Genomic DNA, 20,423 nt, shown 5'->3' with positions numbered 1-20,423 from the left:
AACGACAAAACCACATGTAAATCCGCAAACAACGTATTATATACAAAGAAAAAATCTATGGGCGCATTTTCTCTTCCATTGCACACCCGGTCGATATACCCACAGATATTGGCCAACACCACGTCCGACCGCACGAAAGACACTCTTGCTAGGAATTTGTCTAAGCTGTCTGGGCTTCTAAAGCGGGTGGGAATGTTTAATACACTCGAATCAACCCAGTCATAGCTGGGACCCTCAGACCCACTCGTACCCCCTGTACTACCGGACGAGGACTGACTCTTATCAAACAATTCAACACACATTATGCTATTGGAAGAGTGGTGAGAAGACATCAGTAACCTTCGGGAAGACCACACAAATAGGTAAATCAGAAAGGTGTTGGAGGACTCGACACTCGGAGCTACTCAGACTCAACAAAACACCCAAAACACGCAAACCATTCTTTTCCAAGCGCTATTTATAGATGTCCTTCAATACCCCACCACCGTCAGATGCATTATCATCCTACGATTTTCTTCGTTCAGAATATCAATCATTACCACATATCCACCGTTAGATTAATATCACCGCCGCTTTTCAAAATGCATATGTCCCATCACCCAGCCATTAAATGCCTCTGACATTCATTGGGAACTCCACCAACCCCTTTTTTCGACTCTTCAGAAATTACTTTCTTCGAGCCTAGGGGGAAAGTGTACCGGTAGGGACCGTACGATCCCCTGTCGGCCTACGTGGCCTACCGAATCCAACCAATATAAATGTTAATAAATGAGCCATTATACGTAGAGTTGAAAGAGTCAAAGACACTCCGAAAAATCCGGGAAACATATCCAAACATGATAGACACCCCCTGATATTGCGGTACACGTTGTACACATCTCAATAACTGATCCTAGGCCCATAGGATCGAAGCCCATAAAGTAATCCTATAAATACAATGCTCAAGCCAAAAAGAAAGTATGTTTTCTCAATCTCTAGAAACTTCACTTGAGAGCACTATCTAACTTGAGCGTCGGAGTGCCTTCACAGGTACCCTCCCCCGCCCAACCGAGATCAAAGGGGACAACAAATATCAACTGGAAAAGAAGACTGAGACTGACACGTTAACAATTGTACGCGCAGACGCAAGTAGTGCCTGGGCCCCTTTTCTCATACGGGTACAACTTTAATTTTGTACACCCACTTCACATCAATTGCTTTGTGTCCTTTTGGAAGATCAGTGAGCTGCCATGTATTGTTTTTCTCAATCGTCATCAATTCTTCATTCATAGCCTCTTGCCATTTGGGGTGTTGAATGACATTTGCAAGTCTCACAGGTTCTGAATCTGCAAGAAAAGCAAAGTGAACCAAATCTCCAGTGTCATCAACTTCATCATCAAGATTTACTTCGCAATCTTGAAGGTGTACAGGTTGTCGTTGTTGCCTTCTTGGTTGCTCCATCATAGTTGCAATTAGAGCTGCAACTTCAAGTTGAATTACAGTTTCAGGTTGAACTGCAAGTGTTTCAAGAGTGACTCCATCTTCCACATCATCGTTCAAAATGTAAATATATCATTTTTTCGAATCCATTTCAGTTGTTGCATTCCATTGCCATTCCTCATCTTCGGCAAATGTAACATCACGACTGACAATCATCTTCTTTGTCACTGGATTGTACAGTTTGTATCCTCCATGCTTATATCCAATGAAAATAGTCTTCACTGCCTTATCATCCAACTTCGATCTTGCTGCCTTGGGGACATGAGCATAAGTAATTGACCCAAATACCTTCATGTGCTGCACATTGGGTTTGAATCCGCTTCATGCCTCAATCGGAGTTGTGTTAGGAACACTTCGAGTGGGTGATCTGTTTATCAAATATACCGCACATGTTACGGCCTCAGCCTAAAAATAATTTGGCATACCTTTCGCTTTAAGCATGCTCCTCGCCATGTCCATGATTGTTTTATTCTTTCTCTCGGCAACTTCGTTGTGTTGAGGTGTGTAGGGACAGGTTATGTTATGTTGCAACCCAAGTTCTTCACAGTGCCTCTTGAACTCATTAGACTTGTACTCACCCCCTCCATCACTACGCACCATCTTAATTAGTTTATCACTCTGTCTTTCAACAAATGCTTTAAATATTTTAAAGTAGTGGAATACCTCATCCTTGCTTTTCAATAGATAAATCGAGGTTTTCCTTTAAAAATCATCAATAAAGGTTAAAAAATACTTATTACCTCCAATAGATGATATGTTCATCGGGTCACAAACATCTGTATGAACAAGTTTGAAAGGAAATTTCGCACGCCAAGGCTCCTTAACAAATGGTATCCTGTGATTCTTTCCAAAAATGCAAGCCTCACACAATTGATCAGGGTGATGAATATGGGGTAAACCATTCACTAAATTTCATTTGGAGAGATTTTCCAATCTCTGAAAATTTAAGTGTCTAAAGCGTAAATGTCACAACCACGATTCATTATTCATTATTGCATTCAAGCACTTGAAATCACCATATGAAAATCTATTGGAAACATGCGGTCTTTTGATAAAAAAAGGTTTTAAGAATCAAACTACCTTTTTTTTTATCAAAAATTAAGAATTGATTTTCAACTATGTGCATCACGTAACCCTTTTTGGCCAGCTATCACATACTCAACAAATTACTTTTCATATCAGGTACATAGAAAACATCATAGATGTACCTGTGATCACCATTCTTCAATGTGATAAGAATTCGCCCTTTTTCAGTCACCGGAACGAATCTTTTATCACCGAATTTCACTTTTGTGCGAAATGAGTCGTCCAAATCTGCAAATAGCTCCTTCTGACCACACATATGATTCGTGCAACCTGTATCCAAATACCAAGTCTGATTGTTCGGGGTTTCATTTGATGTGGCTGCCATTAGTATTGCATGATCCTCTTGAGCACAATTGGCAGCATGATTATCACATTTTTTATATGCACTCATTTGCATAATGGTCGCGTTTATGGCAGTTATAACCCTTCACATTTGATTTATTATACATGTTTCCTCGTCCTCCGCGATCACGTCCTCCGCGCCAAGAGTTATTATTATGATTAGAACCAGTGTTGTTTTGCTCAGCGCCTCCATGATTCTGGCCACCACGACCTTTGCTGGAATAGCTACCACCATGTCTCCGTCCTTTGTCAAGTGAACTACTGTGTTTATGATAGAAGCTACCAATTGAGGCTTGTGCTTGTAAAGCCTGTTCAACTGGCTTTTCAATCTTATCGTCATTCATCTGCTGCTTATGCGCTCGTAAGGAACCGAACAATAACCTTATTGTCATTGTTGAAATGTCATTGGCCTTTTCAATTGCGGCAACAACATGTTCAAATCTGGGAGTTAAAGACCTCAAAATCTTCTACACCTTTGCCTGCTCCGAATGTGTTTCACCATTGGTCTTCATTTGATTTGTCAAGGCAAAAACTTTATTTATATAGACATCAACAATCTCTGTGGTTTCCATCTGCAACAGTTCATATTGGCGTCTTAAGGTTTGAAGACGCACCCTCTTAATCTTGTCATCACCTTTATAATTGATTGACAAAATGATTTAAGCCTCACTTGCAGTTGTTGAACCTTCTATCTGCTCAAACATCTTGTCATTCATCCCTTGATGGATGAGATACGAAGCCTTATTGTCCTTCTTCTTCTTCTTCTGGTCACGATGTGCTACTCGTTGCGCATCAATTGCATTATCAGCTAATGCAGACACTCCACTCTCAACAACATCTCATAACTCATGATAATTAAACAAAACTCTCATTTTTACACACCACCGATTGTAATTTTTCTCATCAAGGATAGGGACTGATATTTGGGTAGAGTTCATAATAACATATTGGCTCTTGATACCAGTTGTATAAACTAATTAAAGGAAATAACAGAAGGCAAAAGGTTGTAGAAATTGATTGAACGTAATTGTAAAACTGAACCGATTCATTCATTTTGGATTTACTTCAATAATATATATATATATATAATGAAATTATAATTACTGGAAGTTATAAAATAGGAATACTAAGAGTCCTGTAAACTGACCATTAATGCAATAATAATGATAAATAATTTAAGGGTAATAAAATAATTTAATAGTAGATATTTAATGGATATATATATATATATTAAGTTTATTTTTTATTACTAAACTTTTTAAGACACTAAATTCATCTCTCTTAAAAATAAAAAATATAGTTTTTATCTCTTTTTATTATTTGATTTAGTAATTATCCTTTCTTTTTTTTCTATAAAAAAATATGAGAATGATAATGATAAAAATAAAAAATACGGATACTAGAAATTATTTTTTATATTATTTTTAATATTTTTAAAATTTAATAAATTGTGATACAAAATTATTCGCATAATGTTTTATATATGTTTAATTTTAAACTAATAATTTTTAAATTATTTATATCATTAAAAGAGATACACCATTTAATACTTTTTAATACTATTTTTAGTTGAATAAATTTATTATTTAATAAATAACAATAATTTATTTGTTTATTTTATAAAATAAATAATTAGATAAATTATTTTATGGTTTCCAAAATTTATATTTTTTTAAATCATATTACTTTTAATTAATTATTTATAAAATAAAAAAAATTGTATACATTTTAAATGAGAAATAAAAGAAACAAAAGGTACATCCTAAATTTCTAAATAAGTATAAATTTTTCAAACCAAAAATAGTAATTTCTGTCAGTTCTCCAAGGTGATTCCAGTCAGTTGCAGCTTACTGCGATTTTCAGTTGCAGCTTACTGCAATTTTTTGGCTTCTGATTCTCAAGACCCCTCCCAGAAAGATCTGAACGAGATAAAAGGAAATGAGCTAAGACTTTGGAAACTAAGTAGAAGTCATTGAGTATAAGGAATCCTGATAATAAAATAATACATGTTGAAATATCTAAAAACTAACTTTGTGTTTAACTAGTGTTTGAATGCCTCATACTTTCTTAATGAGATTACATTTGTATATACTAAGTGTTTAAAACAGATTAACTCTAGATTTAAGCAGATAAAGACGTTTTCACATATTTGTTGTAATCTAGTCTGAAAAACTTATGTTTGATGGAAAACAGATGAACTCCTGAATTTGTCCATCGACATTATCATTCCGGGACAGTTTAGATTTTAAAACATTCTGATCTATTTTTGTTTTCTGGTTTATTTTTAAACAATTTTTTGAAAAGTAAATAGATTTTGGATAGAAAAGTAACTTTTGTGTAATGAAAAGTTGTTTCTAAAATGAAGCAGTTTCCAAAGCCATAACGTGAAAAGGGAAACGTGTGCATTTGTGCACACACTGTCTTTCACATTCCTTACGTTTTACATTCTCAATCATTATTTTCTTTAAATATATAAAAAAAATCAATATCAAATTATAATTATCTATATCAATATATATATATATATACTTTATATATAGAGAGATTCTCATCCTCTCAATTTTTTTTCATATTATATTCTTATTTTAATATTTTATTTTATTTTATTATTATAGAAATTGTATTATTTTTTTTTTTTAAATATTTGATATACGAGCTGATTTTAAATTGAAAGAGAACTGGAATGATGATTTTTTTTTAAATAATTCAACTATTTCCTATTTTCTAAATATTTATTAAATAACTAATTATTTTTATAATTAATTGAAAAATGTTTTAAAAAATAAAATTAATATATTGTCATTTTGTAAAAATATTTATCAATTAAATTTTAAATATAGAATAGTTTGTCAAATATTTAAAATTTAAAATTGATAATGAAATGAAAGTATATTAGTTTTTTTTAAAAAAAATAATAATTCTCAATTAATTATAAGAATAATTAGTTATTTAGTAAATATTTAAAAAATAAAAAATGACTGACTCAAAACTGTGATGTTTTAGAAAAAATAGAAAATAACGCAATATTATAATAATAAAATAAAATCAAATATTAATATAAAAATAAAATATGAAAAGAATTGATAAGAGAGGAGAATTCTTTATATATAACTATAAATAATTATAATTTGATATTGAATTTTCTTGTATATTTAAATAAAATAATGAATTACAATATATTTTTCATAAGAAAAACCAATTTTTGCAAGAATGGGGTATCCATGTTAAATTAAAAGAAACATTGATTAGGATAGCTTGTAAAGAGCAAGTTCATTGATAACCTTGTGAAGATAAATGTTAAATAAGTGTTGTTCCAGTAAGATATGAAGATAGCTTTGTGAAGATAAATGTTAAATCAGAAACATTGAATTTGTCCACAACGATAGTGTAGATGTAAGTATTATACCAAAAAATACTTAATATTCATCCTTTCCTTTAAGATGTATTAAGTGTATTTTGGTTAACAGTAATGAAATAGTGGAGAATGAAAGATTGATGAGTCGGTAAGATGAAGTCAAAAAGGGTGGTGTAGAAGATTTAACGTGGGAATGGTGTGTGTTGTTTAGTAATCAAAATGAGAAGGAAAGAATGAGGAACATGCGTTGGTGTTGGTGGGGTTTATGTGTAGGAATTGTAATAATATCTCACCGACATTTACCTCCATCACTTAACTTACATAAGCTCTTTCTCACTTTTAAAAAGCTGCGGAACGTGGCGCAACATAAGCACTTTTCTGAACTACAAAATCTAGAAAGTTTATGGCTACACGATCAAGCAAGACCAATATCTCGTAGCCGACGACCCATATTTCGTTGTCTATGCCTTTACAACCTTCCTTATCTTCTCTCTAGTTTAGACAACAAAATCTTTCTTCACCTACTTATCATTATTGCATAAATATATTATATTTCCATTTTCTTAAATAACTAAAGTCATTTCAAGGTCCAAAACTACATTAACCATTTATTTTCGGATTACTTCCTAATAGGACAAACCTAAAAGCTAGGCATCTTTGTCGTGTCCTTCGACCAAACACTATGGCCTTGTTATCAATTTCAATTTGATTTAGGACTATTTATCAATTTTAGAGTTTAGGGTTTCATTTACTCACTTAAAAAATTATCTACATTTTTATGATTTGAGGGTAAAAAAAATCTTTTAAAAGTATTTTACCATTTAGTGGAACAACTCGAAAAGTTTACTGTAATCAAAGAAAACTCTAAAGAAAAACAAAACATATGAAGATTTAGAAATGAGTGTGTTTAAAATTATTTGCCCAAACAAAACCCTTTTCCTAGCTATGAGAACAATCAATTTCCTTAGGATCCAAGATGTCCTGAAATCTCAAATCCATAAAAATACCAAGCGTAATCTGGTAGGGTACCCCTTGCAGATAGTGGCGGCTATTCACAAGACACTAACAATTCTTATTTATAAAAGGGCAGTGATACGACAATATATGCACAATAAAATAAAAGCATCTACTTAAAAATCCAAATAAATAAAATAAATTATATTTAGTTAATTTTTTAATTTAAAATATTATTATGTTATTATAAAGAGTTGTTAAGGAGGTGTTTAATCACGGTTATATAGAAGGGTATTTTTTTTTGTAATGATATATTCACTCCCATGTATTTTATACAATCACATTATAACTTTTAATATTATTATTTTAATATTTTTTATATAATTTAATTTTAAATTTATACTTTATTATATATATTTATTTATAAATTCATCACATCAAGAATGATATATAATTAAGTTTTCAAACTATTCTTTTTCTTTTTTTCTCTCCTTTCCACATATTCATTGTATTTGAAGAACAATTGTTTTTTCTGCTTGTAGGGATGGAAAGTGGGTGGTATGTGGCTCGGGGCAGACTGCCTATTTTAAAACACTGACCGTTTAGGTCTGTTCTGCATAACTCGCAGCCCGTACAGAACGGGACAGGCTGGCCTGTATAAGTCGTATAACTTAAAAATGTAGAAATTTATTTCTACACCCCTATATTTTTTTCATATAGCTTCATATTACACCTCTCAAAAAATTTAATAATATCTATTATTTATGTTTCATAAAAATAATATTATAAGACTATTTACCTAATACATCTTAAAATAAAAAAAAATCAAAATTTTAATTTTTTTTAATATATATTTTATGTGGACCAACCTTTATGCGGGTCACCCGCATTTTCATCCCTATCTACCTGCAGTGTAGTTAAGTGGGACTTTTTTTTGGGCATTTCTTATTTGGAATTTCTTCTTTACTCCCTTAGCTCAAAAACATGTCAAAAACAAATTCAGATCACTCTACTCTCTTAATTACTCAATTTAAACAATTTTTATAATTGTGGTTGATTTTAGCTGGGAAATTTAATACTTAATCCAACAACAATAATGTCATCAATAAATCTTCATTTGGTTCTTAGATTAAAAAAGAATAGTCAACTTTGAACTGAGAAAAACCATAATTAATAATCTGAAAGAAGACTTGTTAAAGCATTGCCAAGAGTCTTGTTTGAGGTTTATACCCTTAGATATTTCCATGTTCAAATAAATATTGATTTAGTAACAAACTATTTATATCAAGTTGTAAGAGTTTTCGATTGTGAGAATGTGAAAAATCAGAACCCAAGATCTGACATGAACTATGACTATCTGCATTATGAGAACAATTGTTAGTTTTCATTGTTTTTTTGTTGTTGTCTAACATCTAATAAAAAGAAACGCATCATCAAATAATTATGGGCTTAAATGTTAGTATTAAAGCCCATTTTTATGGGCCTGGTATTTCATTGACGGCACATTCTCCCTGCACCCAATGCTTTGTGACCGGCACCCAATCAGATTTGTGAAAAGACCATATTACCCTTAATGAAATTAAAAACACATATATTATGATCTGGACCCAATGCAAGCACCCAACAAATAGGGTTCTTCTTCTTCAGTTGTGCCTTTCACCGTGAAGCAGCAGCAGCCACCTTGAGCCACCGTGAAGTTGCAGGAAGACACCGTCAGCCACCGTGAGCCACCTTCGCAGAGTTGGTTTGCTTCGTCGTGAGTGAGCTTCATCGTCAAAGAAGTCAAGGTACCGTTCATGGTTTTTTTCTTCGTAGAGTAGTACATTCCGGATAATTTTATCCGCAGATCACCATTTGCTTCTGGATAATTTTATCCGTAGATCAGCATTAGCTTCCGGATAAATTTATCCGCACATGAATATTGGCATCCGGATTTTTTCATCCGCACTTGAATAGTGGCTTACGGATATTTTTGTCCGTAGTTCAAGAATAGGTTCCGGATTTTTTTGTTCATAATTCAAAAGTGGGTTCCGGATATTTTTATCCGTAAGCTACGTTTGACTTGCGGATATTTTTATCCGGAATGTTGTTATTGTTCTGCGGATATTAATATCCGTATTAGTGTGAAATTTTTCACAAGTGTTTCAAACTATATGTGTTATAATTTTGTTATATATGTTGGATTGAATGTTACTTTTATGAAATGTAAGATGGTGCGGACTAGAGGTGGAGGAAGTTCTAATTTGGATCGTGTGCGTCCAACTGCATCGATTAGAAGAAAACGGGGTGGGCCTAGTACTTCAATTCCAAATGAAGAGTTTGAAGATTATATTGAACAAGAAGAAGTTGAAGTTGATGATGAAGGCTATCCAGGAGGGCCATTGGATAAGTCCTTACTTGTTAATTATGAACATCACGTAGCCAAACAGTTGTGGGATGGTTTGGTAAGTAATGAAAATGATTATTGTAGGATCGTGGTGAGCTGAAGGTCGTTTCACATGGGAGGAAGATAAATAAGTTAGGAGCACCTCATGAGCGCATAGAAGCTGCTGTAGAATTGTCTGGCTTAGGTGGTCTGCTTCATGCTAGTTATGAGAGTTTAGACCGAGGACTGTTGTGTGCTTTTGTAGAGAGGTGGCATGCAGAGACAAACAGTTTTCATTTACCGGTTGGGGAGATGACCATCACTCTTGATGATGTGTCAAATTTGTTACATTTACCCATTGTCGGTCAGTTTTACACACAGGAAACCTTAGATTCTGATTCGGCGACTGATTTATTGGTAGAAGCCCTCCGTGTTGACCGTGCACTTGCATCTGAAGAAACAAGACACTGTCGGGGAGCTCATGTGCGCCTTAGCTGGTTAAGAGAAGTGTATCAAGATGCATGCCCAAGGAGGCAGTGGACTGTGGCTGCCAGAGCATACTTACTTCACCTTGTCGGTTGCACTATTTTTGCGAACAAGAGTGCTACATCAGTAAGTGTGTTTTATCTTGGATTTTTTGTTGATTTAAGGCTTACCGGGGGATATTCTTGGGCAGCAGCTGCCCTAACTCACATGTATGAGCAGCTAGGAGATTGTAGTTATGCAAACACAAAGCAACTAGCTGGTTATGCAACATTGTTGCAGGGGTGGATTTATGAGCATTTCCCGTCTATAGGGATGAGACGTATGTAAGCATTGTATTCTGAAGATCAACCTCGGTGCAGGCTGTATGATGCTGGAAAAGGTACTTCAATTGTTGTTGTACGATCACAGTTGGATACATTGACACCAGCTTCCATTCGGTTTTGTCCATACAACGAGCACAGGGAAGAACGTCCATTCGAGTGGATTTCCTTATTCTGTGGTTATTTGAGGCTTGGAAATTGGACACAGCTGCACATGCCAGAACGTGTTCTGCGTCAGTATGGCTATACACAGATCATCCCTCGCAACCCATCTGTAATTGGACATGGTCATCCGGATACAAATGAAATGGACCGTCGATGGTTACATTTCAATGATTATGTCATACATGACTATGCCATAGCACGTCATCCTGACGCTTGCGTTCAAGAGTACATGGGTTGGTTTAGATCTGTATCACATCCATATGTGATTAATATAGATGAGGATGACCGTCCTGTACCGGTACCCTCAGATGCACGTCATCACGAAGCAGTGCCAAGTCATCATGAGGAGTCACATCCTGCTCTGGTATGCTTATAACCTTGTTAAGATATTAATTTCTATTGTTTTTGTCTAATAGTATGTCATTCATGCTTGTAGGGTATTTGTCGTAGAATTACAGAGACATTGCAGCCATTACTTGATCATGGCGATGTCGTGGAGGGCAGCCCTGTTTGGGAAGGCATACAAGCAGCCATTATGTTAGCACGAGGAGCGACTGATGAAAGAGTTGTTTATGTCAGGAGACATGCACGTAGGAATGATTGATTAGGATTTCTCAATATGTCAGATGTATTACGATTTCTTTTTATGTAATATTTTGATCCATGACAATGTATCTGAACCTTATTTATATGTTTCAATATGATCCTTATCAGTTCTTGCTTCACGTTACTTTTATTTTAGTACACAAATCACTGGCTTACGCATATTTTTATCCGTAGGCAAAAGTGTGACTTACGGATATTTTTATCGGTAGGCATAACTGCGACTTCCGGATATTTTTATCCGTAGGCAAAAGTGTGACTTACAGATATTTTTATCCGTAGGCATAACTGCGACTTCCGGATATTTTTATCCGTAGGCAAAAGTGTGACTTACAGATATTTTTATCCGTAGACAAATATTTTTATCCGTATTCACAAACTTCAGTGAATTCAACATTGTGTGTAGGACAACTGCAAATGTACTAAACATCCATAAATCTAAATTATGCTATTACAAATGTTATAATTACAAATATCGTCTAATGGACATTAGTTGGGTATAAACTTGTATCCGGCTAGTGTAGTATGTTGACCAAGTTTGGGCCGCCGGATAACGATGTGATGCCCACAATATATCCGTAGGTGGAATTGGATAACCATCTTTGAGCTTGACCTATAAAGGTAATAAATATAAGGTACACAAATCTTGATTTAGCACATCAATCTTGATTGGTTTAGTTTATACCTGGACAAAATGATTTCCGTGGACATGTCCAATTGCAATGATTTGGTGTTGACGGAAGTTACTTGGTGCTTGGGTTCTTAAAGGAAAAATACTCAATGATTGTAACATGGACAAAGAAACAAGAATGACATTATACCGATTTGCAATAACATATCCCATGTCTGGAATTGTCATCCACTTATCTGTTTCTGCCTGCAAGTACAATTGACAAACAAAGTTAAATAAAGAAATGCAATGTAAAAATGAAATGGTTTTAGTGGTTGGTACCATAGACATGTGTTCCACTAGAAGTGACTTCTTCAAGTATTCATATCTATCATCACCACCAAAGAGTTGAACATATTCTTGTCTCCATTCACTTAGTTCTTTTAACAAATTCATTCGAACAACAGCCCATGACTCCTCTCCCATTCCCAATTGGGCAGCAACAGCACGGTAGCCACAATGGCCATCAGCCCTAACGTCAACAACATCAACAATATATGGATGATACCCTACAAGGAACTGATCAAGGAAAGGAATACATTTTGCTGGTACAATTTCTGGTAAGCTTTCTTCATTAGATTTTTTGCTTGCACAACTATCATGTTGTGAGTGTAAGAAATCCACATGTTCAAAATAAGAAGGGATTCGCTTAGTTGATCTCATGAATTTGGTAGGACGAGACATCTTTACAGCACCTTTTGTTTTCACCTTATGATCTGGTGCGTAAATAGATGTTTTCTCTGGAAAGGCAATATCCTGCAATTTACTTTTGATGTTAACCTTACCTGCAACATCCAACTCTTTAAACCGCTTCGCGATGACCTCAAACTTTTTATCAATTGACAACTCAGATGAAGATTGTTCAGTAGCAATGTCTTCAAAACTTAAACGAGTCCACATCACATGTACTGATTTAAGTGGTATGCTACCAACACCAAATGAAGCCAATTGACACGCACAAGGAAGACCATGATTACATGTAAGACTACATTCACACCTACTTTTATCAAACCCCACTGATTTAACCCTATCAAGTTCTTCTGAAATAAGGTTCAAAGGATATTTAGACACAAAACCTAACAATTTTTTGTAAGCTGTAACCTTGAACTGATGTCCAACCACATGCAAACTCTTTTGGAATGAATCTTTGATTGCATTATGTTGTAAAATAATCATCTTATTGATGGAATCCCAGCAGAAACATAAATCCCCCATCGAATTCTGAAGAACTCTCTTTAGGTTCCAGTGTGCCGCCTCAACTCTGTTACTTGTTGTGTTTCCTAAGTGCATCACCTTATCTATCCATGCCTTGACAAATTTTTCTTTATGTGGACGTAACCATGTATCCATCACATAATCAACAAATATAGGCCATGGAGAACAGACAACTCGAAGAGCATTGACACAATCTTCAAAGGCCTCAACAATATCACAATCCACAACAGATCCCCACACTTCCATTACTTGATCCCATGCCTCTCTTGGATGCACCAACATTTTACATTTTGCTTTCACATTTTTATCAATGTGAAACCGACATAGCAAATTATAAGCTTCAGGAAACACCATTCTAATTGCATTCATTAAGGCAACATCTCTATCACATACCACCACCCTAGGGCATGAATCAACTCTTAAAAACAACCATTTAAGTCTGTCAAGGGCCCAAAAAAAATTATTTTCCTTTTCTGCTGCTAGTAAACAAAATGCAACGGAGAAAGTCAAACCTGTAGAAGTAATCCCAACAACCTCAAGTAACGGCATCTTATACTTGTTCGTCTTGTACGTACTATCCATTAATATGACAATGTTAAATGAGTTCACCAATTATACTAGTAACAACATCAGTTGTTGCATTTTTGTTCTGTGACCTCGTTGTGATCTTCGGTGAACAGTGATTGCATTATAAACCTGCTTAATCGTTGTCACATTCTTCTCATTTCTCTCTTTCATGGTTAGTAAAATATTTCTTGGCTTCACCGCAGTTTTACTCATATCCTCAACCATAACCTTTTCCTCTATACTTAACCTTCCAGCATAGGGATGACCCACCATTGTCTCTGCCAAGTCATGATTGTGAGAACCACAAATTAATTCAACCTTCCACCCTTGACCACCTTTGACTGGTTTGCCTCGCAATCTGAGAGGACACTCACACTTCCTACTTCCAGTTTGACTGACATCTAATTCTTTTTTATACCGTCTGTATTTACCTCCTCTCTCACAACCTAACAATACATAGGTCATCCTTCCTCGTTGGCCCGTCCATGTATCTGACCTTAATATAACAATGACAAACCCATAACTATAGCCAACACTTCTCGCCCAATCTAACAGCTCATCTCGATCACGAAATACCTACAATAACATTCTTAAAAATTTAAAAGAACATCTTGATCATCATGCCAAATTTAAAAATAATTCATATAAAAAACATTCACAACCCAACATTGACCATACCTCATTTGTAGAAAATGTCTCACTACATTCATGTGCCCTGTGTTCATTATCTAATGCGTTATAACTTGTTGACTGCTCCAGATCAACATCATCTAATCCATCTCACACATCAATCTCCCCTAAAACTCCCATGTATGACTCTGTTGTATCCATTCGGTTGCTGAAAAAAATGAACACTTCACTTCCGGATAAATTAATCCATAACCAAAAAAATATCAACAGTTAACTTCCGGATATATATATCCATAAGGCAATATTATGAACTACGGATATTTGCATCCGTAAGGCAAATACTAGTTCCGAATATTTTCATCCGTAAGGCAAATATGAACTACGGATATCAGCGTCCGTAGGCAAATCCTAGTTCCGGATATTATTATCCGTATAGAAAATTTTGACTTCCGGATATTAATATCCGTAGGCAGAAAATTTGAATTCCGGATTCCGATATCCGGGACCAGCTGAGCTCGAGAAAATAACCAAAAACGAACGAAAATGGATTACTTACCTCATTAACTTGACAAACGAAGCTTACACTCAACTTAGCAACAATGAACGAAGCACAACCTTCTCTTTTGCAGCTCAAACCAAAGCTTCACACATTCATAAACTTCTTCTTCCTCACCATTCAATGTTTTCATAAATGAAGAAGACAAGGGCATTTTAGGATTTTCAAAAATGTGTCGGGTGCCAATCACAATTGATCGGGTGCAGGAAGCAATTGCCTTCATTGACTCCCATTCTTTTTTCGTTGTTTAGCTTTATTTAGTTTTTCATAATCAATAAATTACCCGAATAAAAATTAGTTATTTACATTTATCTCTCTTTACTTGTTCTTATTAGAACTTGTGTACATTTTGACGGTTTCTCGTATTATGACACTAATCATACATATTTTTTGACAAAATTTGATCATAATACATAAAATTAAATGAACGTCAAGAACAATAATAAAGTTGAAAAAGTCAAAAGACTGTAAAATCATAAATAGAATTCTGATTTCAAACATGAAAGTATAAAATTCCATATGTAATTAACACTATCTTAATTATGTTAAGGTCAAAAATAAAATCCAAAATATAAAAATACAAATAGTAAAAGTTCAATAAAATTACTAAAATCTAATAATCTGTAGTATAAATACGTGTATTTTTTTAAAAAAAATATTTAATTAAAATTGATTTTAACTTTATCATTAAAACATTTAACAAGTATACACGTGTGAAACCAGGATATAAGAAAGGAAAAAGTATTGAGTAACATAATTCAACGGATAAAGAAAATAAAATTAAATGGTGAAAGTCAACAAGAATACTAAATAATACACTGTGTTTAATTGATGTCAAAAGTGTGACGTAAGAAAACACTGAATATTACAAATAAATAAAAATTAATGAATACTCATCTAGTCTAAACTCAAGCTTTATGAAGGAAATCTATTGAATTTTCTTAACATGTAAAAGTAGTGTCAAGTCAATTTAACACTCTACCCCACCGTCAAAATAGTTCTGTCTCGTTTTTTCTGATTTTTTTAATTAAGAAAATATTCACTAAGATGTAAACTAAACATTAGTAGTTACGAAATTTCAAGTATAATAACAATGAAAAAAATAAAATTATATATAGTTAAACATTATTTAATTAAAAATAATTAATAATTTAATATATCCTCTATTTAAAAAGGAGTAAACTAATTTGTAAAGAATATTCATCTACATTATTTTCTTGAATTAAAAAAATCTGATGACGTAGTTTAAAAAATTTGTATGTCACCATTCAAACTCGTATGCTAAATGATCCACACATTATCGTTAATACTAAAATAGATACTCACTTCTCTTATTTTTCTAATAATTTTATATTAACATTCCCGATAATTTTTTAATAGATATTAATCCCCTTATATTTTTAGTAAATGATAATAATATTTGTTACATTTTTATAACGTGGCACTCATTTTTCTTATTTTATTAATAAAAAGTAGTTTTCTTATTTATACTAAATTATTTAAAATTTACATTTTTAAAATTTTATCTAAATATTAGTTAATATGATATTTTAAATAAAACAAGGAAATTAATATCACTTTATTAAAAATATAAAAGTAGCAGTGTCATCTATTAAAAATGTAAGAAACACGAATCTCTATTTTAAATTTAGAAAGAATATGAGTGTGATTTAATCAGGGTTAAGTAAAATTTTCTGATATGATATGTCTACGAATATGATTATTAGGAATGAAAATAGAAAGAAAGCCCCAAATTCTAACTTCAAAAATTAAATTGTAACTCTAATAACTTTACATTAAGATTATATACGCTTTTTACACAGGGTTTGACTATAGAACTATTAAAGTGTTCTTCTTTCTTTTTCTATCGGTCGGTCGATTGTCTTTCAACTCCCTTCCTTGCAAATTCATCATTCTTCCTTCCAAGTTTCGATTTTCGATCTTTTCATAATCCAAACTTCGAAGGTACCTCATTACAAAAAAAAATCAATATTATATCTACGAATTTTTACTTACGGATCTGAGTCCGTAGGTAAATTCAGCATTACCTACAGAAAACATTACCCACAGATTCTGAATCCGTTGGTAAATTCAACATTATCTACCAACGGTTATCCACGGATCTTATTACCTACCAACTTTTACTTACGGATATGTATTACCTACCAACTATTACCCACGAATCTCTATTATTTACCAACTATTATCATAATAATTATATACATAATATTAAAAATATTATTATAATATGAAGATTTATAAAATCATAATTAATATTCATAAATAATAATAATCATAACTAACAACAATACATATTATTAATATTATAAAATTAATAATATTAATAATAATAATAGTATTAATGATATTAATAATATAACAATATTAGTAATAATAACATTAATAATAAAAAATATTTATAAATTAACATTATTTATAATATTAATAATATTAACACTATTTATAATATTTAACAATATTAATAATATTTAATATTATCAATAATAATAACAATATTAAATATAAAAATAATGTTAATAATTTTTATTTTATTAATTATATTAATATTGATAATCATACTCATAAGTATAATAATAATCACAACATGACAACAAAACTTGACTAGTGTTAATATATTTAATTTTCTATTTTAAATTATTGGGCTTTGTTTGTTTGGCCCAACTTTCCTTTTTCTGTTTCAGCTAGGTCTTAATATTTTTCTTATATATATACCATGTATTTTCTCTTATATTTACTTTTCTCTACACTTAGGGTTCATCAAAACCTCTCTTTCTTCATTACGATTACGTACGCTACATTAAAGCATCACATTAGACAAGGAATATTCATCTTCATTTACTGTAATATGGTATTAGAGCCATTTCGATCCTATCCTAGCGAGTATTTGTTGGGTTTATCAGGCCACCACCCATAATATGTTATCCCACGCACGAGCTCCTATCTATCACTCTCGGCGTGAGGGGGTGTGTTGGAGATCTCACGTCGACTATAGATAAAGACATTTCATTGTATATAAGTGGGTGTAAACCTCACCCCATGAGCGGGTTTTATGGGGTTGAGTTAGTCTTAAAGTCCACACTGCAACCAACACTGTAAGTAGTAGATATCCTATTCATAATTACTTGTCTTACAATTCCTTATCTTCCAATTTTAGAAATGTTATTTCCTCTATCAATTCTCATCCTGAACCTCAGACATATAAAGAAGCCTCCAAAAATGCTTCTTGGCAATCTGCCATGCAAGATGAGCTTCAAGCTCTTGCTGCTAAGCATACTTGGCAACTTACCCCTCTCCCTCCAAGAAAGAAAACTATTGGTTGTAAATGGGTATATAAAATCAAATACCATTCTGATGGCACTGTTGAGCGCCACAAAGCTAGAGTTGTTGCCAAAGGGTTTACCCAACTTAAAGGACTTGATTTCTTAGACACTTTTGCACCTGTTGCTAAACTCACTACCCTCCGCCTTCTGCTTGCTATTGCCACTACCAAAAATTGGATTTTAAAACAACTTGATGTCAATAATGCATTTCTTCATGGTGATTTCCATGAAGAGGTATACATGACCCCCCACCTGGCCTCTCTCTTCCTTCTCCCCAGCATGTTTGCAAGCTTCAACGGTCTTTGTATGGCCTTCGTCAAGCTGGTCGCCAATGGTACGCCAAACTTTCTACTTTTCTTTTATCAAATAATTACTCTATTTCTGTTGCTGATCACTCTTTTTTTCTTAAATATAATAATAATAAACTCACTGTTATTCTTGTTTATGTTGATGACTTGGTCTTAACTGGTGATGACACGGAGGAAATCAATACAATTACTGCATCCCTTCACCATCACTTCAAGATAAAAAAATTAGGTAATCTCACTTACTTTTTGGGATTGGAAATTGCTCGCAACAGTACTGGTTTTCATTTAAGTCAACGCAAGTATACTCTTGATCTCCTTCAAGAAACTGGCATGCTTGACTCTGCACCTGTGGCCACTCCTATGACTCACACCTCCCGTCTCTCTCCCGACCAAGGCTCACCTCTCGATGCTGATGCCACTTCTCAATACAGAAGACTCCTTGGACGTTTAATTTACTTAACCAACACGCGACTAGACATCGCCTTTGCTGTCCACAATTTAAGCCAATTCATATCTGCACCCACAACTCATCATCGGCAAGTTGTCTCACGTCTTTTACGTTACCTCAAGGGCACCCCTGGTGAAGGACTATATTTTTCTCACACTAGTTCACTTCACCTTTATGGTTTTAGTGACTCTGACTGGGCAACATGTCCTACCACACGCAAATCTGTCTGATAGCTGTCGTTTTGCTGTCAAATTAATATGATTCTAGCGTAGACTTGTCTAACACTAGAGAGATGATAGTATAATTGTGGACAAATGTCCCCAAGTCATCTCCCAACGAATCCAATAGTAAAATCAGTTGATCAGGGTTTAAAATCTATAACAATAAAGATAAAAAAAAAAGGGTTTGAGATAGTTGTGCAGAAAATATAAAAGAGATTAAAATAGCAAATAAAAAGCAGTTGATCCCAGTAAAGCATGCGTCTACTAGTTTAATCAATACCCACTTTGTTCCATGCGTATACTCCATGGGAATGTTTACCTCTTCTCCCTTGAATCATGCGCCCAATAAATTAATTAGAACAATGCGAACTAACTAAGAAACCAAAGTTTAAGATAAGGAAGACTCTCAATCATGCGTTCAAGTACAACCTCTCACAAAAACCAGTTTTCCAGGAGATTAGACAATAAAAACAACTGCTATAGAGAATTAAAAATCGAAACTGGTATTGAACAAAACCTCAGAACTCAATGGGAAATTACAAAAGAATCAACCAAAAAGGTTTAGCCTTTCATGCGGAGGTAAAACAAAAGAATTACTAAGAAGAAAATAAACTAAGAAAACCCTATGCAGCTCTCTCTTTTCTCTTTTATGCTTGTGTCCTTTTATAGGCTTTTCTGCTCCAAGGATCTTGAGATAATATTGTAGTTTATATTTTGTTAACCGTTTCTAAGTTTCCATCTTTCCAGAATTCTTGTATTTTGCAGAAGATTTGCTTCCAATTCTGTTTCTGAGATATTGTAGATTTTATTTTCTCTTTCTTCTCCACAGAATTTGTTTTCTGTTTTGGTTCAAGAAGCAACTTAGACTTTTGCATATTTGGTCCATTCACAAAGGTAGATGCTTACTCCGGATAATTTACTCTAAAAACACAAAATTAACAATAATAATAGTTAAGGCCCAAATAAACCCAATTATAAGAATATTAATTAAAACAATAGATTTATTTATTATTATAGTCCAATAATCTATGAGTAAGGAGCAGCCAACTATCTCCCGCAGCTCCTCTGAAGCCGAGTATAGAGCCCTTGCCACCACCACATGTGAGTTACAATGGTTGTTTTACCTCCTTCAGGATTTACATCTTCCTCTCTCCCAGCCTGCAACCTTGTACTGTGACAACAAATCTGCCCTTCAAATAGCAATAGCTTCCAATCAAGTTTTTCATAAACGAACCAAGCACATCGAAATTGATTGTCACCTAGTTCGTGAAAAACTTAACTCTGGTCTCCTCAAACTACTACCCATTACTTC

The 20,423-nt window shown here is 33.6% G+C and overlaps 2 protein-coding genes across 2 annotated transcripts; one reads left to right on the top strand and one right to left on the bottom strand.

The window, feature by feature from the left end:
* The first annotated feature begins 9,426 nt into the window (after window positions 1–9,426).
* LOC137809358 (protein MAIN-LIKE 1-like) lies at window positions 9,427–11,156 on the top strand. Its single transcript, XM_068610481.1, has 4 exons — window positions 9,427–9,660; window positions 9,705–10,296; window positions 10,396–10,916; window positions 10,989–11,156. Exons 1-4 carry the CDS (start codon window positions 9,427–9,429, stop codon window positions 11,154–11,156), a joined length of 1,515 nt encoding a protein of 504 aa, XP_068466582.1.
* A 465-nt stretch (window positions 11,157–11,621) lies between these two features.
* LOC137809357 (uncharacterized) lies at window positions 11,622–14,947 on the bottom strand. The gene is made up of 6 exons (XM_068610480.1): window positions 14,887–14,947; window positions 14,286–14,377; window positions 13,697–14,183; window positions 12,108–13,552; window positions 11,841–12,032; window positions 11,622–11,768 (listed from the first exon to the last, which is right to left on the bottom strand). The coding sequence occupies exons 1-6, from the start codon at window positions 14,945–14,947 to the stop codon at window positions 11,622–11,624; spliced, it is 2,424 nt and encodes an 807-aa protein (XP_068466581.1).
* Window positions 14,948–20,423: the final 5,476 nt, after the last annotated feature.

This window comes from Phaseolus vulgaris, chromosome 2, assembly GCF_000499845.2.
Source record: "Phaseolus vulgaris cultivar G19833 chromosome 2, P. vulgaris v2.0, whole genome shotgun sequence".
NCBI lineage: Eukaryota > Viridiplantae > Streptophyta > Magnoliopsida > Fabales > Fabaceae > Phaseolus > Phaseolus vulgaris.
The sequence above is the reverse complement of the archived record's forward strand: the minus strand, read 5'-3'. Positions and strand labels throughout refer to the sequence as shown.

Excerpts from the sequence above, each read along its gene's own strand:
- LOC137809358 (XM_068610481.1), top strand. The coding sequence starts at position 9,427 with ATGGTGCGGACTAGAGGTGGAGGAAGTTCTAATTTGGATCGTGTGCGT. Across the intron at positions 9,661-9,704 it reads AACAGTTGTGGGATGGTTTG|GTCGTTTCACATGGGAGGAA; the intron begins GTAAGTAATGAA and ends GGTGAGCTGAAG. Across the intron at positions 10,297-10,395 it reads GTATGAGCAGCTAGGAGATT|CATTGTATTCTGAAGATCAA; the intron begins GTAGTTATGCAA and ends GACGTATGTAAG.
- LOC137809357 (XM_068610480.1), bottom strand. The coding sequence starts at position 14,947 with ATGCCCTTGTCTTCTTCATTTATGAAAACATTGAATGGTGAGGAAGAA. Across the intron at positions 14,378-14,886 it reads GGAAGAAGAAGTTTATGAAT|ATGATGTTGATCTGGAGCAG; the intron begins GTGTGAAGCTTT and ends GAGATGGATTAG. Across the intron at positions 11,769-11,840 it reads ACGGAAATCATTTTGTCCAG|GTCAAGCTCAAAGATGGTTA; the intron begins GTATAAACTAAA and ends TTACCTTTATAG.